This window comes from Musa acuminata, chromosome BXJ3-9, assembly GCF_036884655.1.
Source record: "Musa acuminata AAA Group cultivar baxijiao chromosome BXJ3-9, Cavendish_Baxijiao_AAA, whole genome shotgun sequence".
NCBI lineage: Eukaryota > Viridiplantae > Streptophyta > Magnoliopsida > Zingiberales > Musaceae > Musa > Musa acuminata.
Window position 1 is genome coordinate 2,349,480 of NC_088357.1, and position 26,374 is coordinate 2,375,853.

Consider the following 26,374-nt stretch of genomic DNA (forward strand, 5'->3'; position numbering starts at 1 on the left):
CCAAGGAACCAGTCCGAACGCCTTACCGGTTTAGCCGGTCAGATCCCCTAATCCTCTCCCCCTGCTATAAATATCACCAAACCGGACCAAATCCCTCTCTCGCTCCTTCGGTTCTCCCGCAGCCAGGAGTGCAACGCGACGCGAAAAGCCTAGTAAGTCTCTCTCAACCCCCCCAACCCACGTTGTTTCCTTGAAATCTTAGTCTGCCTCTTTCCTTTCGCCACCTGTAAGACCACATGCGGGCCCCGCGGCCCCTTCACCTTTCCTTGGGCTCCACCCTCGTGCCCGCGCCGCTCACCGTGGCTTCCCCCTGTCGATCTCAGGTGAAGGTGGGAAGTTAATTCCGTTGCCTGCGGCCGGCGGAATGGCCTCGACCTCCGAGATCATCCTGCCCATCGGCACGCAAAAGCACGACCCGGCTTGGAAGCACTGCCTGATGGTGCGGTCGGCCGGCCGGACGAAGCTCAGGTGCGTGTACTGCATGAAGCAGTTCCTCGGCGGCGGCATCCACCGCATCAAGGAGCACCTCGCCCGGCACAAGGGCAACGCATCGTGCTGCCCCAAGGTGCCGCTGGAGGTGCAGGTCGCGATGCAGCAGAGCCTGGACGGCTCCGCCGCGAGGAGGAAGAAGAAGCTGAAGCCTGCGGAGGAGGTGAGCAGGGCCGACCCTATTCAGGCAGACGGTGGCGATGTGGACGCCGGTTTGCATTTAATCCAGCTCCCGGAGATGGTCGACACGGGTGCGGTCCAGGTGGAAGTAAAAGAGGAGGACGTTGTGACTAAACTTCCGGAGAGGGGGCGGAAGAAGAGAGCAAGATATACTTCTCCTCCCCTTCTTCCTCCTCCTCTTTCCCTACAAACTGCTGCTCCGGTGTCGGATGTTGGCAAGCCTTTCATTGGAGGCACCATCAACAAAGATCAAGTTTGTATGGCTATCGGGCGGTTTTTATACGAGGCTGGGGTGCCTTTGGAAGCGGTGAACTGTGCGTCTTTCCAACCAATGGTTGATGCAATTGCTTCGGCAGGACCGGGGCTGGGAATGTTATCTTATCATGATTTCCGTGGTTGGATCTTGAAGAGATCAGTTGATGAATTGAATAACACATTGGAGCAATACAAGGCAACATGGAGCCGAACTGGGTGTTCGGTGTTGGCAGATGAATGGACTACGACTACCGGTAAGACCCTGATAAACTTTATGGTATACTGTCCTGAAGGAACGATGTTCCTGAAATCAGTTGATGCATCACACATAGTTACGTCTGCTGATACTCTATATGAGCTGCTTAAGCATGTTGTGGAAGGAGTCGGCGAGAGAAATGTAGTTCAGGTGATTACTAGTTATTCGGAGATCCATGTTGCTGCCGGGAGCAAGTTGGCAGAGACATTTCCCACCTTGTTTTGGACGCCATGTGCTTCTCAATGCATAGAAGAAATTCTAGAGGACATCGGGAAGTTGGAAGCGATAAGCGAGGTCATTGAGAATGCTAAAGCCATCACAGGGTTTATCTACTCTAATGCAGTTGTCTTGAATATGACGAGGAAGTATACGAATGGGAAAGATTTAATACTTCCTTGTGACAGCCGGTCTGCCATGAACTTCATCACATTGAAGAGTCTGATTAGCTTAAAGGAGGACTTGACAATGATGGTCACCTCAGGGGAGTGGTTGGATTCGCCATATTCAAGGAAGCCCGGAGGACTTGCAGTATCTGAACTTGTTTGTAGTCCACCATTTTGGTCTTCTTGTGCTGCAATCGTCCGGATAACAGAACCACTTTTGCAGGTTTATAAATTAGTAGAGAGTGATAAGAAACCTGCCATGGGATATATTCATGTCGCGATGTATCAAGTCAAACAGGCAATAAGGAAAGAACTTTTGAAGAAGGCTGACTACATGATTTACTGGGAAATTATAGACTGGAAGTGGAATAGACATCCGCCTAGTCCTCTTTATGCAGCTGCTTTCTTTTTGAACCCTCGCTTCTTCTTCAGCATTCAAGAAGATGTGTGCAATGAGATCTCATCCGGGGTGCTCGATTGTATAGAAAGACTAATCCCCGAGGCAAATATCCAAGATAAAATCCAAAAGGAGCTCAGTCTTTATAAAAGCTCATCGGGGGACTTCGGTAGGAAAATGGCTACTAGAGCAAGGAATACTTTGCTTCCTGGTAAGGAAAACTTGAAAATATTGTTTCTTCTCCAAAGTAATACTAACGCAAGAATTGTTTGTCATTTGATTTTTTTGTTGGTGATTTTGTTCTTCTTTTGGTTATTTTGTAGCTGAATGGTGGTCCACTTATGGAGGCGCTTGCCCAAACTTAATGCGTTTGGCGATACGCATCCTCAGTCAAACATGCAGTGCAAGGGGATGTGAGCGAGTTCACCTTCCTTTTGAACAAATTCACAACCACAGAATGAACTATTTAGAACATCAACGACTTTGTGACCTCATCTTCGTACATTATAACTTGCAGCTACAGCAAAGGTAACTATGATGATGTTCTGGCATGTTGCATGCTGATGGCAGATTATAGTATCTTAATCAAATACTCTTGCAACTCATGGTCAAAATATGAATTATGAATTTATACAGGAAGATTTTGAGGCATAAACCATTTGATCCTATATCCGTCGATAACATTGATGTTGTTGGTGACTGGATTGTGGAGAAAAATGATCTGCTCTCCGCTGATGCTGACCATTCCAATTGGATGACGCTGAACCAACCAGTGGCTACTCAATTGCAATCTGAGTATATAAATGATGAGGAAACCGAAACTTTCCTTGCTGGTATACTTCTTCTATATTGTATATATCTTGATGATTGAACTCACGACCAATTGCTAACTTGAACTTTGGCATTCTTATTTTCACAGGAATTGATGATGAGGTGATCCAGGCTGCTGGCAAGAATGTGGAGGATGATGGTGATATAAAAGAGGATGATGAGGTTCAAGAAGATACGGCTTTTACATGAAATTGGATTGTCAAAGAATAAAGAAAAAATGGCTCCAAGAGGAGTGCTCTCACTCTAGAAGAGGTATGTTGTTGTTAAACACTGAGATTTAGTCCACTTAGTGCTACTTATGCAGACATCATATTGTACATCTGTAGATGTTTTCAATTTGAAAGTGATAGTTGACATGGCAACTGTAGTTGTAGTCTACTTTATTTATTCCTTTGTTTATTCTAGTTTTTTAAGTTTGTGGACTGTATCACTCCGTTTCCCCAATAATATAGCAAGTTAAACCAGTCCTGTTGATAGAAGTGGTGCAGTGGATTTCAAAAGAAATGATTGATATTTGAAGCAAATTTTCTTTTAGCAATTTCTTATGCTAAATAATGATGAACTTGCATGCTGGCAACAACAAAAATTGTTAGTATCTTAGCTTTCTTTTAAGTTAACCACTGAAAGTTCTAGAACTTGTCCTTGCTTAATCAGCTTGTTCTTTACATGCCCGCCACAGCTGGAGTCACTGGTTTCTCTAAAAGTCAGTATGTGAAAAGTGTATGGTTTCTGCTTTCTTGTTCAACCTATAATATGATCCCACAAGATTATGAATGGTTATAACTAAGATGGAATAGCAAAGATCAATAAACTTATGGCCTTGGATATCAGAAAAATGTGAGTGGTCAATCGGAGAGATGAGACCTAATGCCAACTGTGTTATAAGGAACTTCATGGTCTGATCTATAGAGATGAGACCTAATGTCAAGCTTATATTTGTGAAACCCATTGTACTTATGAAGCAAGGGAGCCGCAATGCTTCTCATGGACATCTTTCTCAATATGTTTCTTGTCTTGGTTTGAATTCTACATGCTTTGCTAGATTTTAGTCTTAAGGAACTGAAATGATCAAGGTGTTGGTTTCCTTAGATTTCCAGAGTTCTATGAGACTGATCAACAAGAAAAACTCTTATTTCCGAAATTAAGAGGCTAATATATTATTGTGATGGACAAAAGTGACTTATGCATGTTATATATGCTTTGGATTCTTGAGGGTGGTTCTAGATGATCCAAGCTGACCATATCGTATTGTGGTGGCATGGTATCAGCATGGGTGTTTATATCATGCGAAGAACAAGCTAAATATATGTGCCAATTAGCACATTTCATGCTGTCACATCACCAGCATATGTTCCTAACCTGTGGACTTCTACACATTGGTATATGTCATTGTTTTGCTGCACTCTTTTCATGTTTTGTTTTGTTGCATTTGATAAGACTTTTCATGGTTGACCAAGCTCCCAAACAATGTCTTCAATCAATTTAGGTTTATCCTCAAATCTGTGCTTCTTGTGGTTTTTGTGCACATGTTAGATACTCTATATTCTTTTGGTATATATGAAAGATAATAGGAGGGCTAATTATATATTATCAAAGTGAAACATTTAATTATGTGTTTCCTCACATCGTTGATTTTATTGATGAAAATTTCATAGGGTTTATCATCGAGCATGTGTTGATTTTACCGTACTTCGACTTATCACTGAGCATGTGTGATATTTTCGTTAATAAAATTAACGATGTGAGAAAAAATAAGATTAAATTATTTATTTTTATACGTAGAGATATCTAATTTTAAAAAATATAAAAAAAAAATTAATTAAAGGGTGTATATGGCCGTATTGAAATTTGCAGCGGCAGATATATTATTTCAGAGCTTTATAAGTGTGTATATATATATATATATATATATAACTCAGCCCCAATTGTCTATAACTCAGATCAGCTAAAGGATTCAGAATAGCATCTGCTTATTTTAGAGCATTGTGCATTCTGACTTTAAAGCGGGCCATATTTGTATCGGTAGATCTCATCGCATCAAAGCTGTAAAGTTGTTCTTTGTAGTTGGTGGTGCTGAGTTATTCGCGTGTCAGGATCTTTAACGGAGAGGTGTCTTGCTGCAAGAATGCATGGCCGCGAGGTCAAATCAGTGCATTCAAAACCCCCCTCTGGGTGGGTAAAAATTTAAGTTGGCAGACCAAAGCACATACGGCCACAGCATATACTATGCCATTTCATCAAACTGGACATTGATGTGTCACTACTGTTACATAATAAACAATCGGGTTAAAAGACCCGATTTGAATCGAAACCAAATCGATTAAGAATCAGAGTCGAATTAAATCAATGGTTCATTAATTCGAAATCAGAGTCGAATCGGAATTCGTTCTGATTCCAAAAAAAAAAAAAAATCAAATGAATTTATCTCTTTCAACTAATTAAAGAGGTATTTTGAACAAATAATAAATAAAAATAGTGGGTTCCGTTCTTGAACCGAATCCATTTTGGTTTGCTTCCAGATTTGATAGAAAGAAATCGAGATCGTGTTCACCAAAACAGTTGGCAAGTAGGAATGATTTTTAATGGCGAAGCGAAGGCAACAAAGTGTCCTCGCCTCACTCCCAACTGTCCTATTCGACCAATTCGCTCAGCCTCCCATCCGGACTACCGACACTGTCCCGTGAACGAGACCCGATCGATCAGCTCAAACCGACAGACCCACCGAGCCCAACCTCACGCAAATCTTAGCGCCCTCTTCTTTTCGTCGGTATGGGCTCACAAGCTCACTTGTGAGAACCGGGAGAGGGGGGAGTAAGCGGGCCCCGCCGCCTCCTCGACAACGGCAGCCGAGCACAAGGAGACCTTCTCGAACGATGAAGGGTAGGAGTGCACGAAGTCGTCGAAGCCAACGCTGCTCTCGCCGGCGGCGGAGTATTCCGCCGGGCCGGGCATCGGCGGTACCTCCGCCGCATCACCGCCGTCGAGGTACCGCGCCACCTCCCTCGTGCCCGGCCTGGCCGCCGCCGACGGGTGTGAGCACCAGACGCCCACCTTTAAGGCCACCGCTACCTCCTCACGATCGTACTCGCCGCCCAGCCGCGGGTCCACCACGTCGGCCCACTGACCCGCGGTCCACCGCTCCCACACCCAGTCCACCAGCACCAGCTCCTCCGGCGCCGCCTTCGGCTCGATGGGCCGCCGCCCGCACACCACCTCGAGCACCAGGGCTCCGAAGGCGAACACGTCGGAGCTGGTTGTGGCCTTGCCGGTGCGGGTGAGCTCGGGCGCCAGGTAGCCGAGGGTGCCCACCACGCGGGTGGTGCTTGGGTTGGCGCCGTGGTCGTATAGCTTGGCCAGCCCGAAGTCGCCGAGGCGGCCGTTGAGCTCGGCGTCGAGGAGGACGTTGCTGGCCTTGACGTCCCGGTGGATCACCACGTGCTCCCATTCCTCGTGGAGGTAGAGGAGCGCGGAGGCGACTCCGCGGAGGATCCTGAAGCGCTGCGACCACGATAGCAGCGGCCCTGGCGGCTGGCCGTGGCGATCGTCGCAGAAGAGGAACTTATCCAGGCTTCCGTTGGGCATGTAGTCGTACACCAGGAGGAGGTCGCCGCGGCGGCGACACCAGCCCTGCAGCTGCACCAGGTTCCGGTGGCGTAGCCGGCCGATGCTGGCGATCTCCGCTACGAACTCGCGAATCCCCTGCCTGGACTCGTGGGAGACACGCTTCACCGCCACCTCCACCCGCGAGCCCGGAAGCGTCCCCTTGTAGACCTTGCCGAACCCGCCGAAGCCCAGGAGCTCTCGGTCCCGAAATCCCTTGGTGGCGCGCTTCAGCTCCTCGTAGGAGAAGCGATGCGGGCCGCAGGTCAGCTCCCACGGCTCGATCACGTCGGCGTTCTTGATCTTGTAGAAGAGGTACGCTGCAGCGGCTATAGCGGCGACAAGGACGACAAAGGCCGTGACAGGGGCAGCGACGATCAAGGGAATATTTTTCTTGCTCGGCTCAGGAAGCGAAGGCAGGGAGGAGAGGTCGAGCGATCGCGCGACGCCATTCATCTTAAAACTCCAACCAAGGAGATAATGGGAACTGGCGAGCAATCCGGTGGACGCCGAGAAGCCCACAAACATTTCGTCCTGGAGAATCGGGGACAAATCCACCGGAAAGGATATCAGCGGAGTGTCCGGCTTCGAGGAGAAGGGCGACACAGTGACGTTGACGACTTTCGCTACTCCGTCGTAATCGACCCAAGCTTGGACCGTGTGGCCGCCTTTGAGATTGAGGTCGTTCTTGGCGCCGTCGCTGCCGAAGTAGGCGACGGCAGCGGACCGATTGGAGGCCAAGTTGTTGATGTCGATTCCAACATGGTTGTCGTTGATGTCCAAGAACTCGAAGTCCTGGACAGTGTCGAACTCCACGGCGAAGACGTGGTTGGTGGCGTTACCGATGTCGGAGGAGTTCATGAGGCCGAGGTACTGGCTGGGCTGGGCACCCGGGAGCTCCTTGGAGGGCGCGATGGTGAAGGCAAAGCCGTGGCCGCCGAGCTTGGGGTACTCGGGGACGATGGCGAAGGCGAAGGCGGTGGAGAAGGAGAAGGCAGAGCCGTCGGCAGCGTTCCGGAACCGGAGGGCCTCCGGGTAGAAGGCGCGCCCGATCAACCGGGTCGTCTCGTTCGTCAGGCGCAGGATCCCGCCGTCCTGGATTTCCGCCGTCTTGATCAAGCTTATGTTTCGCCCGCCGCCATTTACGCCACCGTCTGCTGCGGCAGAGAAGCCGGTGTAGATGAACTCATCTTGCTGGGCGGCGGCGGAGAGGATGAGAGAGACAATAAGAGGGAAAAAGATCCAACTTTTACGCATCGGAGAGGAGATGATAGCCCGTTCAGAGAGGGGAAAGGGGGATTCCTTGCGAACGAGGGATCTCGAAAGGGCCATCGAGGAGAGTTTTGTAGCAGCCAGGGAGGCACCAAAAAGGCGTCCTGTTGGTGTGAAGTCGACGACTTGCAAATCAAAATTACCAGAAAGCCCATATGCTTTCGGGAAATCGCGTCCTATGTCTCCCAAAAAGCAAACGCTGACAGGGTTAAATACGATATTTCAGATTCGTAACGGGACAGGTGGATCCTAGGAGAGCCATCAGGAACGACGCAGTGGGCCCGGGAACCACGTGCGGTGAGCAACTCGCGGCCATCGGCATCGATCCATTTCGTGAATGTCCCGTGATCGAACCAGGACCGTTGGATGAGGGTCGCGGACGAGCGGTGCGGCGGTACTCGTCCGCCACCCTGGAGGAGGTGACGGGCTTCCGAAGGTCAAAATCCGCGAGACCAATTGGCCCATCCGTCAACCCCACTCGGAGGGACAAGGACGGCAGCGCCCACACGTCGCCATCAGGGCCGAAAAAATGAGACCCAAGGCAAGAAACGGAGTCATCATCTTGGTGTTGATATAGTTCGACTCCACTGATCATCGCATTAGGCTACAAAGTATACCGTCCCAGTGGAGGTGAAGTCCACATCCCTATCACGTCGAAGACGTGACCACCAGCTCTGAGTGGCCTTTGGGAGATCATTAGAGTCACCATAATCGAGATGTGCATCTGTAACATTGTCATGGATCAAGTAGATTATGCTATCACCCGAGGGTATGGGTGTGGCATGGTATGGTATTAAACGGCGTCAGTGGACAACAGGTTGCTTGTTTCTTTCGAAAGGTGGTGGATACTGCAATCTCAATTCGTTCGCCAACTCCAACTCGCTGCTGCAAATGGATTGTGTTGACCGGAAACCTGTCAACGTTGGCAGAATTCAAGATGGCCTCGAATGCCTTGTGGCAGCAAAGTTTGACTTTTTGGTTTCAGAGCCTTCTATGAATCGATGGGAGTCAAAAGCGTACAGTTGACGCACTAGGTTGGCAATTCTACCATCTTCTGGAACAATATCATCCATCTTAGACGAGAGATTTGGCCCACAGGAAGTCAGATCAATTAAGAAAAAGGAGATTAACCTAACCTAACCTAACCTAACCCCAACCCAACCCAGCACAGCTCATACAAACGGAGATATATTCTGAGTAAATTCATTTAAAACTAAAATTGATGACATCGAATTATGTCATGTATATGTCATTCATCCACGTGACATTGTCGATGATGTTTCGTGGTTTCATATACTTAGTGATAGTTTATTCGACATTCGAAGGGTTAATGTTGCAGTGAAGTATTGACGAAGAGATTCTTCCTGTTTCTTATGGGAAGGAGTTCATCTTGAGCTTTCTAATCACCCTAAGTTTTTTAAGGAGGAGGAAGAAGAAGAAGAAGAAAAGTTGCCAATGTGAAAGGTGAGATTCTTAGATGACGGTCATTGTGGTTAGGAGTTAGAAGAGTCATTGTGTGGGATTAGGAAGGGTTCCGGATGTCTTACAGTATGCATCGTCTAAACCAAAGTCTAATATGTGGGCGGAGTGGATTAACCTCTTTCGGCACTAAAGAACAGACCGAGATGATGATGAAGTTGTGTGGAACATGGAGATACGGCTTTGACTTCGTCAAAGTGTCATGAGGCGTCACGATCTCTCGAGGAGTTGTGGAACTCCCATGGCGGATAGATATCAACATCTATGATCAGCACCTGATCATGTGTTAAACATTCTTCGATAAGCAGGTTTCTATAGCCTCAATATATGACTTCAGACAAGCAGAAAACAATCGAGACTAAACTTCTCAGTGTCACGTTCTAAAGGGAAACCTAAGGACGATGTGTACAGCTCTTCATTCTGTAGCTCTCAATGATCTCTGGTGTAATTTGTGGTTTGAAACGTTCGAGAGGATGAGTTATTAACCATTACGATCATGTAGCCGAATTTTGCATCATCCTAACAAAGGTGAAATATTAGTTAGCTATAAGATGTTGATGACCAGAACACTCGAAAGGAAGCCCTTTCTTCATCAACATATCATGGCTTCCAGACGCAGGATCGAAGTCTACAGCAGCGGCTGATATGAAATGATGGAACGCGTTATCCGCACCCATCTCGGAAGCGGATGACGCTGACCGGCCTAGTAGCAGAAGCCCCGGTGGCGTTGACGGCGTGCGCAGCAGCATCTCCCACTTCAGCCGAAATCGAACGCTTGTCGGCCAACTGCAGTGGCGTTGGTTTCTCTTGCTCCTCCACCACCCATGTCGCCGTTCTCCTCACGCTTGCGCAACTTCCCATGATTCTTCATGTGGATGAATTTAGATGTTAGTCTCACGTCACTAAGAAAGGATAAAAAGAAATTATTATTGTTGTTGTATGCTGATTTATAACCTGTTCCACTCAGGTTGATTGAGATCATTGACCACGGATCATAGGTATCCAAGATTTCTATGACACTAAAAGATTAAAGTGAGAGTAATTGATGTATTTTTGACACCATGCAGAGTAAAGTCTACAAAGCATGGTCGTGTGACAACGAAAGGACTCCTGATAGAGAGTAATGGTGAAGGGCAAGGCGGGAGTGATGATGGCAGGACACGGTGTTTGGTAAGGGGAGTGGTTTCGGGTGCAAAATGCAGCTCCACACCACAAATGATAGGAACTATGCTTAGTATTGGCCTTGATTCGGTTCGTGTTATGATTCGAATCACATCATGTGACTGATCGTTCCCTTGTGTTAGAGTCATCCTTCCACCCAAATTATGACGTGATTCGAAGAAAATGACACTTGGTAGGCTGCCCCGTGGCCGAAGCCCTATACCCTGGTAGGAGAATGTTTGAATTGATGGACGAATCATTTAATGAGTTTGAGATATTTAAATTCAATGCATAATTAAATAGATAATTTAGATCATTTATATTGGATCTTCCATCCAGTTTCTCATGGATATTTTCTGTCATCTATTATATTATATAAACCCCATTACCTTATTTATGATTTATATGATAGACTATATATTATAAGAAGAAAGATATTATTGATGTTCTGATTAGTATTAGCTGACGTGATCTAAATCCGTATGCATAGAGTTATTCAAGATAGTCTTCGAAATGAAAACGTTAAAATGATTTATTAATCTGATCCTTTCAAATCCCAAGTAAGTAATCTCGGGTAAGTACATGCGATTCCGAGTGGTGAAAAGTGATCCTCCTAAAATTACGTTAAAAATTAGTTTTTATATTTGATCGTAAAGGGGTAAAATATTTTTTGAAATATTTTGTAGGGAGGTAGTCATAAATCACCTCTAACAATCTTCACTTACCTTTTATCTGCGTGCGCTATAAGGGGAGACAACTTACAACTGCTTGCCTCCTTGGACTCTTATCCACGTGAGCAGACCAGTAGGAGGCAAACTTTGTCTCCTTCTTCCAATCTGGACATCACGCGGAGGCCATGTGTCAGATGATAATTGGTCAATGATATTTTTCTTATCATTTGTCTCCCATGAATGCGTGCTTTTGGAATTCTTTGGAGAGACCCCCAAGTGCAACAGTCAACTTATCCGACACGTGCACCATGCACAGGTTAGGGGTAAGGGGGTGGGGGGGAGCCATCAAGATGTCAATTTTGTATAGTACAAGATATGATCAGCCTCCTTGATCTGTTGAGAGACCAATTTCAGGTAGAGAAAGCTTGCTCTCAATCAATTTGTTGTAGGATCATGCTCCTTTGTTGGTCATCACCAAGGCAAACTATGGGATGAGCCATATTAGGTTCCTCTTCCACATGAGGCATGTTGTTGAATGAGTCATAACAGAGGAGACAACAATACTTGAACCATTGTAGTATAATTATGAGGCTTATGTCGGATAGTGTACAACTTTAATTGATTGGTCGGTCCATCCACTTCGAACGATGTAGGGTGGACGACCGAGGGGCCCATGTAGGGCAATGGAAACTCTTGAACATTGAGTAACTAGAGGAGAACATTATCGTTTTACTCGTTAAATAGAGTATGACATCCTAGATGAAGGCTTTTGACGTCGACAATGTTGACTCGATAGGAGTAGGCTCCTTTTTCTTCTTTTGCTTGTTCGTCGAGGTGGATTGTGGGAGGAGAAAGTGGGTTTCTCTTCTGCTCATCACTAAGGGACCTATGTTGGTCTATAAGTCTTCAATATACTCTTTCAAATTATGATAATCCTTGATGTCGTGATTATAATCTTGGTATAATCAATAATACCTATACTTGTCTCTTTTCGCAAACAGGGTCTTCATTGGGTGAGGGTCTCTTAAAAGCCCCTTCTCTTTTATCTATAGGAAAACCTCAATTTTCATCATATTTAGAGGAGTCAATTCGGACCTTAAGCGAGGTAATTCTAGTCATTCATTTCTCCTCCAACACAGTGACCTCGAGGTTAAGGCTGATTATGACCGCTTTTGCTTCGGTCTCTTATGTGACTCCTCACGCTTGTTTGAAACTATTACATCGACGATAATATATTGATTGGCTCTTTAAAGTGCTTCAGGTATAGTTGTTGATAGTCCTTCTATCAATAACTAAGAGAAATGAAAAAGTCTGAGTCTCATCATGAAGGTTTGTATTATGAGCAATGGATGGACATCTATTATACCTTGGATCTCATCGGTAAATTACATAATGAAATCTACAAGTATTTCTTTCTCCCCCTGCTTGAGTCTGAGGAGTGTTGTTGCCCAGGGTCGATGATGCAAGTTCCTGAGGAAGTTAAATTCAAATTCCCTTGCCAGTTGGGCAAAAAAGTAGATGGAAAGCCACTTCAAGCAAATGTACTATTCTTGTGTTGGGTCTTTTAACATGGTAGAGAAGTGTAATATATTAGAATGTTTGAAGTGCTCTATAGCGACATCTGGGCATGGAAAGCTACAATGTACTCCATCATATCGATATTACTATCAAATACCTTCAAGGACAGGAGACATAAGCTTACTAGAATCCATTCCTCTTGAATTTTTTATGTGAACGATGATCGACTCATTGTATGGTTGACTAGTGCTTCCCCTTTTGTCTATTGGAGCTCTCATCGTATCTCCTCTAAACATCATTCCACCCACTATAGTTGGGTCCATAGGGAATCCTCTATCAAGTTCGTTGATTGGACCTTGGATTCAAATGAGACAAATTGAAGGTGGTGCGCTCCACTGAATTCCATGGTCGTGGACCGAAGTGCCCTCTTAATGCTCCTACTCGACAGGCCTCGAGCACTCCTAGGATGCTAGCACTATGTCGAGTCGGGAAATTTCAACATGTGCTAATAGTGGTGGATTCAGAGACTATGATTGAGTTGGTGGCATCGCCTATTAGATCAATTGGGATAAAAGTAGAGCAACGACCTGCATCATGCCTGTTAGCATTTGTCCTCGCTGAGTAAGGTCTAAGAACACTTTGGTGGGGATGAGTCGGTTGCTCGGGACTGTCCCTAGGGGTGAGAGACCTAGGTTATTGGATAGTTACTAGTATCACATCAATATTTGTGCCGAGGTGGATACATTGATATATAGAAAGGATGGTTGCGACCTCCCTTGGGTGAACGTATTATATGTCAAGAGCAAAAATTCTTTGCTTGAGTGTTTATTAAGAGGATCGATGAGCGAATGTTCTTATAACAATAGAATCTACTTATAACACAAAATATTATTAGGAGATATCGGACAGTGATAAGCTCGACATGGTCAAACCCGTGTGTACAAGGTTATCCAAGGTGCTTCTGAGATGAAAATGTCGAGCTTTCGAGATGCCACCTATGAAAACCGAGGTGGGAAGAGGTTTTTTTTATTTGAGTCCTTCGACGCTTAAGTTAGTAACTCAAGATAGATGAGTATAATTACAAGTGGTAAAAAAATGATCTTCTTGTAGGAACATTAAAAATGAGTTTTTATATTTGATTATAAAGGGACAAAACATATCATAAAATATTTCATAAGGAGACAGCTCACAATAGGAAAGAGACAGTATGCGATTGATTGTCTTGACGCTGATCCATATAAGTAGTCCAAGGAAAGATAATATGTCTTTCTTTCGAGCTAGACATATACGAAGATCACATATGGGATAAAAATTGATCGTTGATATTATCTGTATCACTATCCTCTAGAGAAACAGATTAGAAAAAGAAAAAAGGGTAAGGTGGAGAAGAAAGAAGAAAAAATTGATCGATTAAATAGTAGATGAAACCTTCCATCACCTTCTCATCTAATTTCCACGTCCTTATGATCCATTAAAAGAAAGCTTCGGCCGGGTTAATGGTGGGTTGGATTCCACACCATTTTAGAGGCATACAGATGCTTCATTGCACCTGGCCACAACTCCTCGTGCTGCTGCAGCGCTGCCGCTGCCGCTGCGAAGGACCATTGGTGGCTGAGCAATGACAGATTCTTGAAGGCGAAGTCTTCCATTTCTGCCGACATCATCGCTGACAAAAGATATTTTCCTGGTCTTGCTGAATTATTTGTGTTGGTTGCGCCACATGATCCTAAGCACATGTGCTGTTGATTCGATAAGGCGACGTAGAAAAGGGAAGCGAAATGACCCATACCATTGGAACGTAGCACACCTCTTCGTTACTGCAAATAGAATTCCATATGATCCACTTGAACCACCCAGCAAAATATGAGATTCTTCACGTCAGCTACACGGTAATCAACCAGAAGGGATGAGTCACGTGAACATGGCTTGGCTTGATCTCTTCAGACACGGTTCTCGGTCAAGGAATTCACGGCTGAGGTTGTCGACCGAAAGGGAGAAGAAGGCCATGGAGGCCGGGAATGGTTGCAGGCCTAACATCACAGACGACAGGTGGTCTCTTCGCGGAACAACAGCTTTGGTCACCGGAGGCAGCAAAGGAATCGGGTATTGTACAGTTCCCATGCCATCATCTGTTGTTTGTGATTTTGCCGATGAGAACTGAGTTGTGTCTGTGGATCTTTCAGGCGTGCCATAGTAGAAGAACTGGCTAGATTTGGAGCAGCGATCCATACCTGCTGTCGGAGCGAACAAGAGCTCAACAAGTGTTTGCAGCGATGGGAGGCCATGAACTTCACCGTCACGGGGTCCGTCTGCGATGTCTCGTCGCCGGTGGAGAGAGAGAATCTAATGGACAAAGCTCGATCCATCTTCGACGGAAAGCTCAACATTCTGGTGAGTTTCATGGTCGTCTTTGAAGTTTCAACTCTGCTTCAGAGATATACGGCATTAAAACAGAGTATAACTCACAAATCTCGATCTATACAAATGTACAAAGAGAATCTAATCGTCGGTATTACTTCAAAGATGTTTTGCTCTCTTTTATAGATCAATAATGCAGCGATAGGCTACATAAATCCAGCGATAAAGGTCACACTCGAGGAGTACAAACATGTCATGAGTACCAACTTGGACTCTGCTTTCCATTTGAGTCAGCTCGCTCATCCTCTTCTCAAGGCATCAGCGAGAGGCAGCATCGTGTTCATCTCCTCCGTCGCAGGCTTCCTCGGCATAAATACGGCGTCCGTCTATGGAGCAACCAAAGGTTCATGCTTGTAATTGATTAGGTTCCTCTGTGAGCTCTTCACACCTGTTCACCTTATCCTTCTCCTTCGTCTTCTTCGTCAGGAGCAATGAACCAACTCACCAGAAGCCTCGCGTGTGAGTGGGCGAAGGACAACATCCGGACCAATTGCGTCGCTCCTGGTGTCATCAGGACACCGCTTGTTCGGCCGGTAACGAGGCCTTCTTCTTGATCCAAATTGCGTTCCATCAGAGTTGACACAAAAACACCTTCTTATGATTGTAGTAAATGACAATGGTTTTGCATGCTAAGCACAGTTGCTGGATAACAAAGAGTTCGTAGCGAAGGAGACACGTCGGGTGCCTCTGCGGCGTTTCGGAGAGCCAAAGGAGGTGGCGGCTGTGGTGGCTTTCCTTTGCCTCCCCGCTTCTTGCTATGTCAATGGTCAAGTGATTTGTATCGATGGAGGGAAGACGATCAACGGCAACCTGTGAGTTCCATCTATCATCGATGATGACAAGTTTATTACATCTGATATGGGTTACGTACGGTTTGGGTTTCGTATGACGGGTGTTATTTAATACTAAGATGTGCTTATCATGCCTGTATGATGACTCCATCGATGTTGATGACTTTAATATATGTGCATAGTGTGATGATGATTTAGTAATTGATGACGTCCGATATCACTTGGATATATCCAATATCTCTGTATGGATCTCTACAAACGCTCTCAGGGTGATCGCCTTCTTCCCAAAGATCTCTCGAGATTAGTCGTTCCACGAACTCTTGACTCGGTAAAATTGGCACAACTCCGTGGATGAGTTAACAATCTTTAAATCGTCTGAAGAGGACATTTGCTTCCCGTCAGCGTCGTAAACTTCTGGGCGTTGACCCAAATCTCGTTGGCTGAATGCTTTCCTTTGGTTTAGATGTGGATGAGGAGAAGGTGAAGAAACCAAGAAAAGGCACACTTTAACATCTAATTCTTCTCTGCGACTTTCGTGCCTTGGATCCTCATCTACTTCCTCTTGATGCATCAGCTTCACTTGGAAACAAGAGAATGGATGCATCACTTGCCTTTTCCTCCTTATATTATAGTTGGAATTTTCTGGCCTTCCTCATGCACAACAGAGTCATCGTTCCAACCTATGAATTTGCCACACTGAGGTGAGACCCGACACCTCTCGTTCGTTGCTTGACCATTCTACATAGAGTTGAGGTCCACATACTTGAGCGTCCTATCGCGCACGGCGTTGAGCGAAACCCAGGAGTGACTTCATTATATAAGAGACGGGAATGCTGTAGGCCTTTCCAATGCACAAGCAATAGAGTTCTTTACCGAGGAAGGTGCCTGAGGTTGGTAGGTTGGCAGAGAGAGAAAGAAGCCATGGCTACCAACGCAGTGCTCGATAGGTGGTCTCTTAGCGGAAGAACAGCTTTGGTTACCGGAGGCACCAAAGGAATCGGGTACGTATCTCACGCACATATACGAGTGTATGTTCTCTGAACTGAGTTCTGACTCGTGTCTGATATGCTGGCCGATGTGAATTAAAGGTATGGCATAGTAGAAGAATTAGCTAAGCTCGGGGCAACAGTCTATACCTGTGCTCGGAATGAAGCAGAGCTTAAGAAATGCCTCCAACAATGGGAGGCAAAGAGCTTCAAGGTCGCAGGGTCCACCTGCGACGTCTCCTCCCCAGTCGAGAGGGAGAAACTAATGGAGAACGTCAAGTCTGCGTTTCATGGAAAGCTCGATATTTTGGTAAGCCTCGTGGTGGTTTGATCTTTGCATAAGAAAACAAATGAAGATGGATCGAAATGGTTTGATCTTTGTGTCACAGGTTAGCAACGCAGGAACAGGAATCATGAAACCTGCGTTGGGTGTGACCCCTGAGGAATACAAGTTCATCACGACTACCAATTTTGAGTCGGCTTTCCATCTGTGTCAGCTCGCCCACCCGCTTCTCAAGGCATCAGGAAGAGGCACCATCGTGTTCAACTCCTCCATCGCCGGCATGGTGGGCATAGATATGTTCTGCCTCTATGCAGCCACTAAAGGTCTGCCTGCATCATGTAGCTGGCGATTCATCGAACAGATTCCTTGTAATAAGCTCTTCTCAAGATCCTGTCTTCTTCTTCTCCTGCAGGAGCACTGAACCAGCTCACCAAGAGCCTCGCTTGCGAGTGGGCAAAGGACAACATCCGAACCAACTGCGTCGCGCCCGGATACATCAAGACCCCACTCATTCAGAACGTAATCTAGACCCAGAGCATGTGTTCGTCGAGTGACATAAGGATTCCATCGGATACGAATGTATTAATGTTTTTGGTCTTGATGGCAGGCACTGGAAGACGAGGCGTTTGTGGCGGGGGAGACACGTCGTATCCCCATGGGGCGTCTGGGCGAGGTACAAGACGTGGCCCCGGTGGTGGCTTTCCTGTGCCTGCCCGCTTCTTGCTACGTCAATGGCCAAGTCGTGGTGGTGGACGGAGGTCGGGTTGTGAACGGCAACATTTAAGTCTCAGCCGCTGCCGCTGCCGCTGCTACCCCTTTTTCTTCTCCAAGACGACGAGCGCTACTCGAGAGATGCGTCCGTAGCTATTCGAATCACTCATCAAAAACACGTGTTGTCGACCATCATATGGTCATTTTTACTTTGTTATGGCTAATAAATATGTCACCGTGTGCTTAAACACAGTATGCTCTATCTTCATTAGTTCTACTGTCTATGTCAGAACAAGATCTGGTAGGAATACCTTCATCATCGCAAGGGCCTTGATTGTGCTTGCGATATCGACGGGCAATAAGAAAATGAATCCGATCAGCTTCATCCATTACGTGTTGGACTAATGACATTCATCAATATAAGTCTATCATCGTTACCCATTGTGGATTCAAGTATCAGCCTAGTTGTTAACAAACTCTCAAACCATGGCTGAGGTGTTAGTATGGTTCGGTTCCATCCCCGATGTACAGGATCGTCGGTGCGGTTGATTATTAGATGGGAGTGTCTGCTGAGTCAGATTGAGCTTGAGCCTTGTCTCTCGAGTACGGTATTCTTCTTTGACAAGTGGCTTGCTTTTTCATCGTGAGACTCCTGAACACAGGTCGAGGTCAGTAGGAAGATTTTCCGACTCGATCCATTTGAAGGTTAAGTTAGTATTGGGAGAAGTTTTTCTGAAAAAAAAAAAATTTCTCCTACCTAATGCCGATCAAAGAGCTTTTATACTTGTGAGCGAAGATCGATTGTACGTGATCTAATGATGGTGGCCGGCTTGAACCTCTGTACGAGTGCCAACCAACCTACACGAAACGACATCGTGCGGTACCGTTTCAAGCTTTTCCGAAGTGGCTCTGTACCGTATGACGTTGTCTCGTGCAGATTCATACGATGCAGGAAGGGTATGATGTTGTCTCGTGTAGATTCAGACGATGCAGGAAGGGGTGATCGTCCTCCCGAGTTCGAGGTGACACATTTAATGCGATGCTCCATCTCGGTCTCGAGGCTCCACGTCCACATTAGCATGTTTGCTGATTGTAGCCATGGGGGTGATACCATAATATGTCCTATCACTAGTTAATAGCATGGATCACTAATAATTGGACGAAACAATTATTAATATTAAAAATATACAATTTGATGTTGGTGTATATAAAATAAGATCATATAAAGTATGAACCAAAAGCTGTACTGGCACGTCATACCACGTGCAGGCGATCGGAGCAATGTCTAAATTAATAGCATGGATCACTAATAATTGGACGAAACAATTATTAATATTAAAAATATACAATTTGATGTCGATGTATATAATATAAGATCATATAAAGCATGAACCAAAGCTGTAGTAGCACGTCATACCATGTGCCGGCGACCGGTGATAGAAAATATAATGAAAAGGAAGGAGAAGCTCGGTCAGCTTGGCAATACCAATTACTATTTACTGGTTCGAACCGAACGTTTAACGATCGAACCAAACCGATTTCTGGTTCGGTTGATATCGGAATCGATTCTAGTTTGGATCTATCAAATTAGTTCAAAATATATTAACCTGATTCGATTAATCAATTTATAATTAAATTTTAATAATATATATTTTTAAATGAATTCATTCGATTCAATTTAATCGAACCAGAGTCTTGGTTCAATCGGACCGATAAATTTCGTGAAATTACGGTTTGATCTTAGGAATTTTAGAATTTTTGAGGTATTTGGATCCGTTAGATTTGATTAATGACTTAAGATAATAAATTCGATCGAACTAATATTTTTTGAATTAAGATCGGTCTGATTTGATTCAAAATAATTAATCGAATCAAACAAAAGTCCTCTCAAATCGAAACTATCTGTGAATTATTGATGAATTCTGTTCGAACACTGTTCAGATATTATTATCAATTTATTCAATAATATCGGATCGGAAAAATCTTTCAATCGTTCAAAGTCATACCTTCACAATCACGTGGTACCACGTGACATGAGATGAGCCTTATCTAAACTATGACGTGGCACCAGATGTGACCCGAAAGATGACGAAAGCCATGAGAGTTGATTTATTTGATGTATGGTCGACGATTCTTTATGCCTGTTCATTGACAGTGAGGAAGTTCCATGGTCTGTCGGCCGAAGGAGAGGAGACAACTATGCAGGATGAAGCCGATTTCAGGGCCAACAGCAGAGAAGATAGATGGTCTTTCCGTGCGACAACAGCTTTGGTCACCGGAGGCACCAAAGGGATCGGGTATTTGTAACATCTGCTCTTCAAACTTCATCACGTGGATCACATCGCCACAGTTCACGAGTGCTAATTCATGTTAACCTCACAGGCATGCCATAGTCGAAGAGCTAGCTAGGTTTGGAGCAGCCGTCCATACCTGCTCTCGCAACGAAGCAGAGCTCAGCAGATGCTTACAAAGATGGGAAGCCATGAACCTCAAGGTCACAGGGTCCGTGTGCGACGTCTCCTCTCCGGTTGAGAGAGAGAAACTAATGGAGGATGTCAAGTCCATCTTCCATGGAAAGCTCAACATTCTGGCGAGTCGAGTCTCGTAGTTGACCTTAGAATGAGCGTAACATGGACCGTAATCGGTTTGCTGTTTGCGTAGGTCAACAACGCAGGAACGGGCTTTCAGAGACCGGTGACGGACGTGACTCCTGAGGACTTCAAGCTGCTGACGAGTACCAACTTGGACTCTGCCGTCCATTTGAGCCAGCTCGCTCATCCTCTTCTCAAGGCATCAGGAAGTGGCAACGTTGTGTTCATCTCCTCCATAACAAGCCTCGTCGGCATCGATACTCTAGCCGTCTATGCGGCAACCAAAGGTACGCACTCGATAACTTGGTTCCTCTATGAGCTCTTCAACATGCAAGAACTCATCATCTGCTGCTGTTGGCTTCTTCTTCGTCTTGTTCAGGAGCAATGAATCAGCTCACCAGGAGCCTCGCTTGTGAGTGGGCGAAGGATAACATCCGAGCAAACTGCGTTGCGCCCGGTTACATCAGGACGCCACTCATCGAGCCGGTAATGGACGCCAACTTAGCGACGTTTAGTTTCCCTGCGTATCACTGTGGCTACTAAGTAGCATATATGTGTGAGTCACAGTTATGCGAAAACGAGGAGTTTGTGGCGAAGGAGACTAATCGTATCCCTCTTGGACGTCTGGGTGAGGTCGACGACGTGGCACCGGTGGTCGCTTTCCTCTGTCTTCCTGCTTCTCGCTATGTCAATGGCCAAGTCGTGGTTATCGATGGAGGTCGAACTGTGAACGGCAACCGGTAAGCTTCCGGCCGGTAGATATAATAGCGAGTATAGTTGAAGAAATCTTATCTGCTATAATGTGTGCCGGCGATACCTTTCTAAATATTCGAAACGATGTGTAACATTAATTATATATTTCCAATGGTGTGTAAATTAATTAAGATGCTCGGAGACATTGATGGGTGCAGAAGCAGACAGTCGTGACGCTTCGCCAATCGAGATTGCCGATTGGGAATTCCAATGGCCAGAAATTAGAGCTGAGTTTTGAGATTCAACTTGCAAGGAACCTTTCGTCCCATCGAAGGCATTTTAGATTATTCAATGTCGTATCAGATTGTACTATAATTGATAATGGAAAGGGTGCTCGATGTGACCCCTATGCCCTATGATGATATGTCATTATACTTTCGAAACGAATTAGGTAACAGAGAGGAAGAATGGTAGACTTTACGATTCATTCTAACCATAAATGACTATAAACATGATGATTTTTGGACTTTGTGAAGTTGGAGGCTAATATTTTTTTTTATCAATATTTTTTCAAGGTTAATTATAAATTATCTTTTATAATTATTTTTCTCTTAGTATTTTAGTTTATGTATTTTCAAAACTTATAATGGAATTCCTATAATTACAAAAGTAAAAAATTTAGCGTCGTTTCTCCCATTGATTATGTTGATTGAAATACTACACATACGTCAAATTGAGGTATAGTCAGTATATGCATAGTAGTAAATCATTGGATATTTTCGTTAATAGGGTTAACATCTACGAGGTTAAATGTTTTACTTTCATAAATATAAAAAAATTAATTTAATTTTTAAAAATATAAAAATTGAAATACTGAAAATAATTAATTACATGAGGTAATATATAATTAGTTCGGACTATAAGCATCTTATGATAATTTTTTATCTTATAAAAATATTTGAAGAGTATTTTTTATTTAGATATCGGATTTAACGGTGATTTGTTTTTTAGTTTTTAATTTATTTAGATGTCAGTTGATTTGACGGTGATTTGTTTTTTATTACTTTGTGGAGCAACAAGGCAGAGAGAGAGAGAGAGAGAGAGAGAGAGAGAGTGGTTGGTGGAGGGAAATCCATGGGAGATGATAGAGCATTGAAGGCTTAGGTCATGGATCTCACAATCCTTTGCCCATCTCATACCGACGAAGTTTCCGAGTAAGTCATATTTATCTACAGAAATAATAATATAATTTGGAAAATGTGTGTGGACACGACTTCTATTGATCCATTCTGTATACAGTTTCTACATCTTAGCTATAAATGGATTGAAGTAGGAAGAAACAAAGAAGAAGAAGAAGAAGAAGAAGAAGAAGAGGAAAAACAATGGAGGGTGGCGACCACAAGTGCGGCGATAACCAAGCGGTGAGGAGATGGACTCTTGTAGGAACTACAGCTTTGGTCACCGGAGGCACTAAAGGAATCGGGTATCGTCATCTTTCTTCATACATTTGCTCATCTACCTCACAGCACAAACAAGTTCATACTGAAATCTGGAGTCTAATGCCTGCCGAAATTAAGGAGCTTATGTCCATCTTATTATGAGGTTTTCTCTTCCGTTCTTTTATGGTGATCAGACATGCCATAGTAGAAGAACTAGCTAGATTTGGTGCAGCCGTCCATACCTGCTCTCGAAACGAAGCAGAGCTCAACGAGTGCTTGCAACAATGGAGAGCTTTGAACCTCAAGATCACCGGCTCCGTCTGCGACGTCTCATCTGACTTTGAGAGGGAGAAACTGATGCAGACTGTGAACTCCGTCTTCCATGGAAAGCTCCATATCTTGGTGAGATTGTCGGCCGACTTAAGCGTCAGCATTTAATCCATCCGAAGAAGATGATGACGCATCTACGCTTCTTCCTCGTCCTCGCTGATGCTCGTGGTGTAGGTAAACAATGCCGGGACGTTGATTTGTAAACCGGTGGTGGAGCATACCCCAGAGGACTACAGACGTATCATTAGCACCAACTTGGACTCTGCCTTCCATCTGAGCCAGCTTGCCCATCCTCTTCTAAAGGCGTCAGGAAGAGGCTGCATCGTCAACATCTCCTCCATCTCTGGCTTCGTCGCCATCGATTCTGCATCCGTCTATGCAGCAACTAAAGGTTACATGTCACAGACACAACCGTCTCGCATCACGAATCTAATAGTACTTCTTCGTCTTCTTCTTTCTTCAGGAGCACTGAACCAGCTGACGAGGAGCCTTGCTTGCGAGTGGGCAAAGGACAACATTCGAGCTAACTGCGTCGCTCCCGCGTACATCAGAACTCCACTCATTCAGACCGTAATGGTTCTATCTGTTCTCCCTCCTGAATAGGAATCATCAAAACCTCGTGAACTCTTCTTCCTCCTCCTCGTACTACATGGCTGTATGACGCACCAGTGTTTACAATCTCAACAGCTATCCGAAGACGAAGAGTTCGTAGCGAGGGAGGCTCGTCGCGTTCCTCTGGGGCGGCTGGGTGAGCCAGAAGAGGTGGCGGCCGTGGTGGCTTTCCTCTGCCTCCCCGCTGCCGACTACGTCGATGGCCAAGTCATCATCGTGGATGGAGGTCGGACTGTGAACGGCAACAATTGAAGTCTCCATTACCACACGATTGCTGCCATCTATGCTGTTCCGAGAAGCAATACCATCGACATAGTTGTGCTTGGTGTGGTCGTAATAGGTAATGCAATTCCCGTTCTAAATAAGATAGCCATCTAAATAATCTTTCTCGGTACAATAAAGCTATTTGCTGACCATTTGGGTACTCAAATTAGTTCGATCATGGCAATAACAAATGCAGTTCCCAATAGATTCCTTTGATATGTTGCCAAGCAATCACAGAGTGAACATATCCCCCAGCTGGGCTACCAACACTGCCCAAACAGATATATGCAATCAGTGAGACTTGAAACTGAATTATCAGCACATAACGATATACAATGAATGATTATATGTGGGGGAATAAAAAAGGACAAGTGAGCATTTCGTATAAAAGGCTCATATTTTTGACTACTTACGGAGAGACTATAGTTTGTTAAAATACGCAGAATACCTTTATATAAAAATATTTATTTTCTCAACAAAAAATCGGCCAATTAAATCGAATAGGACCGATCACAGTAAATTTTTTAATTAGTAGCCAAAATAAGGATTATAGTTTTATTTTTGTTACTGAATCAAAAATACTATACCTAATTTATTAAAATAAAATATTTATAACTTCATAAAAAAATACTATGAATATTTAGAAAAGATAGAAACTTTATTATGATAAATATAAAAACATTGGATACTATCTTGGAGAAGCTCAAAGTAGGTTTTGCCTGTAAATCACCCAAAAAAAAAAAAAAAAAAAGTAAAATAAAAACGAAAATACTAGTTTGACACAATTGGAGCTTTTGGGTTGGAAGTCATAATGACAACCACAAACAAATCAGAATTGCTACAGCATTGAGATTGGCATGAATGAGTCAAGCATCTTCGTTTCGTTTTTAATGCAATGTAAAGCAAAAATAGTTATAAAACAACAAAAAAATAGATGAGGAAAAAGAATAGCAACAACAGGTAAAGGAAGAGGGAGCCTAACCTTAAAAATTAAGTAGACCTTGATACTAGAAAGAATTTGTTACAAAGGAGATAATTTTATCGAGATAATATATATTTATAGGAGGAAGAGATTTTATTTAAATCATATATTTAGATTATGCATTTAAATCATATCCTCAAATTATAGATTAATTAAGAATTAATATATATATATAATAATAATAAAAATTATCATTTCATGTTTACCTATATCATGATCTTCTTCTACGTAAGAGTAAAACTAACAAGAGGGAGTGGATTGTGAAGTTAATCCACATGGGAGATTATAGAGCATTGAGGGCTAAGTTACTGATGCCACAATCTTTTGTCCATCTCATACCGTACCAACGAAGATTCGGAGTCAGTCATATTTATCTACAGAAATTACAATGTAATTTGGAAAATGCGTGTGGCACCACTGCAACTATTGACCCAATCTGCGTACTATTTCCACACTCACAAATCGAGAGGACTGAGATCTGGATTGAAGTAGGAGAAAGAAGGAGGAGGAAAACAATGGAGGATGGAGACAAGAAGTGCGGAGATAACCAAGCGGTGGGGAGATGGACTCTTGTAGGAACGACAGCTTTGGTCGCCGGAGGCACTAAAGGAATGGGGTATCGTCATCTTTCTTCATACATCTACTCATCTACTTCACAGCACAGACAAGTTCATACAGAAATCTAAGGTCTAATGCCTGCCGAATTGAAGTAGCTTATGTCCATGTCTATTATGAGATTCTTTTCTCACTTCTTTTATGGTGATCAGACATGCCATACTCGAAGAGCTAGCTAGGTTTGGAGCAGCAGTCCATACCTGCTCTCGGAACGAAGCAGAGCTCAGCAGATGCTTGCAGCAGTGGAGAGCTTCGAACCTCAAGGTCACAGGGTCCGCGTGCGACGTCTCCTCTCCAGTTGAGAGAGAGAAACTAATGGAGAATGTCAAGTCCATCTTCCATGGAAAGCTCAACATTTTGGCGAGTCGAGTCGAGTCTCGTAGTTGACCTTAGAATGAGCGTAACGTGGACAGTAATCGGTTTGCTGTTTGCGTAGGTCAACAACGCAGGAACGGGCTTTCAGAGACGGGTGACGGACGTGACTCTTACAAGCTGCTGATGAGTACCAACTTGGACTCTGCCGTCCATTTGAGCCAGCTCGCTCATCCTCTTCTCAAGGCATCAGGAAGTGGCAACATTGTGTTCATCTCCTCCATAACAAGCCTCATCGGCATGGATACTATAGCCGTCTATGCAGCAACCAAAGGTACGCACTCGGTAACTTGGTTCCTCTATGAGCTCTTCAACATGCAAGCGCTCATCATCTGCTGCTGTTGGCTTCTTCTTCGTCTTGTTCAGCAATGAATCAGCTCACCAGGAGCCTCGCTGTTGGGTCCAGCCCATAGGTGGGCTTGGACCGATTGATTTGGGCATTGAGCCCAAATCCGATGTATTTAAGAAAAAGGAAAAAAATGAGGTGCGCGACGTGAGTAGGGTAGCGAACGTGTTCACGAGCCGAGAAAAGGAAGAGAGAGAGAAAATTAAGATCGTGAAGAATCTTGTTACAATCTTAATACTATCGATATACTGTTTATTCTCTTTAAGATGCTTTTTTGCTATACCTATTTGGTATGATCTAAAATTTTTCTTTCATAAAATTCAAATAATGATGATATATTATTATTGAGCCAAAATATATGATCTTGGTGTTATTATGATCCTCTGATTATTATGAAGAAGAGTTATTATAAACATGATGATAATAGATATTTGAATTGGATTACGGTC

General features: G+C 44.3%; 6 protein-coding genes, 1 long non-coding RNA gene and 1 pseudogene across 17 annotated transcripts; 6 read left to right on the forward strand and 2 right to left on the reverse strand.

The window, feature by feature from the left end:
- Positions 1-65: 65 nt before the first annotated feature.
- Positions 66-3,255, forward strand: LOC135648943 (uncharacterized). The gene is made up of 5 exons (XM_065166977.1): positions 66-152; positions 324-2,171; positions 2,284-2,488; positions 2,597-2,793; positions 2,880-3,255. Exons 2-5 carry the CDS (start codon positions 365-367, stop codon positions 2,978-2,980), a joined length of 2,310 nt encoding a protein of 769 aa, XP_065023049.1. The 5' UTR covers positions 66-152; positions 324-364; the 3' UTR covers positions 2,981-3,255.
- Positions 3,256-5,254: 1,999 nt separating this feature from the next.
- On the reverse strand, positions 5,255-7,738 carry LOC103996855 (L-type lectin-domain containing receptor kinase S.4-like). The gene has a single exon (XM_009417882.3). The coding sequence runs from the start codon at positions 7,721-7,723 to the stop codon at positions 5,567-5,569; it is 2,157 nt and encodes a 718-aa protein (XP_009416157.3). The 5' UTR covers positions 7,724-7,738; the 3' UTR covers positions 5,255-5,566.
- A 6,142-nt stretch (positions 7,739-13,880) lies between these two features.
- Positions 13,881-15,140, reverse strand: LOC135648523 (uncharacterized). Its single transcript, XR_010500983.1, has 3 exons — positions 15,009-15,140; positions 14,724-14,916; positions 13,881-14,621 (listed from the first exon to the last, which is right to left on the reverse strand). It is a non-coding gene; the product is annotated as an uncharacterized LOC135648523 (long non-coding RNA).
- LOC135648522 (tropinone reductase homolog At5g06060-like) lies at positions 14,399-15,898 on the forward strand. Its single transcript, XM_065166280.1, has 5 exons — positions 14,399-14,595; positions 14,676-14,883; positions 15,037-15,253; positions 15,337-15,443; positions 15,550-15,898. Exons 1-5 carry the CDS (start codon positions 14,399-14,401, stop codon positions 15,724-15,726), a joined length of 906 nt encoding a protein of 301 aa, XP_065022352.1. The 3' UTR covers positions 15,727-15,898.
- Positions 15,899-16,460: 562 nt separating this feature from the next.
- On the forward strand, positions 16,461-17,933 carry LOC103996857 (noroxomaritidine/norcraugsodine reductase-like). The gene is made up of 5 exons (XM_009417884.3): positions 16,461-16,702; positions 16,790-16,997; positions 17,077-17,293; positions 17,383-17,489; positions 17,578-17,933. The coding sequence occupies exons 1-5, from the start codon at positions 16,623-16,625 to the stop codon at positions 17,752-17,754; spliced, it is 789 nt and encodes a 262-aa protein (XP_009416159.2). The 5' UTR covers positions 16,461-16,622; the 3' UTR covers positions 17,755-17,933.
- Positions 17,934-19,751: 1,818 nt separating this feature from the next.
- Positions 19,752-22,180, forward strand: LOC103996859 (noroxomaritidine/norcraugsodine reductase). 5 transcript variants are annotated; one of them, XM_065168946.1, is made up of 6 exons: positions 19,752-19,978; positions 20,064-20,271; positions 20,343-20,559; positions 20,652-20,758; positions 20,840-21,012; positions 22,039-22,180. In XM_065168946.1, exons 1-6 carry the CDS (start codon positions 19,767-19,769, stop codon positions 22,127-22,129), a joined length of 1,008 nt encoding a protein of 335 aa, XP_065025018.1. In that variant the 5' UTR covers positions 19,752-19,766; the 3' UTR covers positions 22,130-22,180. The 5 variants fall into 5 exon arrangements, with proteins under 5 accessions (XP_065025018.1, XP_018673685.2, XP_065025020.1 ...); XM_018818140.2 differs by having other exon boundaries at positions 22,046-22,180; XM_065168948.1 differs by having other exon boundaries at positions 22,050-22,180.
- On the forward strand, positions 22,050-23,815 carry LOC135649951 (tropinone reductase homolog At5g06060-like). 7 transcript variants are annotated; one of them, XM_065168953.1, is made up of 6 exons: positions 22,050-22,179; positions 22,299-22,448; positions 22,599-22,806; positions 22,909-23,125; positions 23,198-23,310; positions 23,422-23,815. In XM_065168953.1, the coding sequence occupies exons 1-6, from the start codon at positions 22,133-22,135 to the stop codon at positions 23,596-23,598; spliced, it is 912 nt and encodes a 303-aa protein (XP_065025025.1). In that variant the 5' UTR covers positions 22,050-22,132; the 3' UTR covers positions 23,599-23,815. The 7 variants fall into 7 exon arrangements, with proteins under 7 accessions (XP_065025025.1, XP_065025024.1, XP_065025026.1 ...); XM_065168952.1 differs by having other exon boundaries at positions 23,198-23,304; positions 23,404-23,815; XM_065168954.1 differs by having other exon boundaries at positions 23,198-23,304.
- An 836-nt stretch (positions 23,816-24,651) lies between these two features.
- On the forward strand, positions 24,652-25,992 carry LOC103997248 (tropinone reductase homolog At2g29170-like; annotated as a pseudogene).
- Positions 25,993-26,374: the final 382 nt, after the last annotated feature.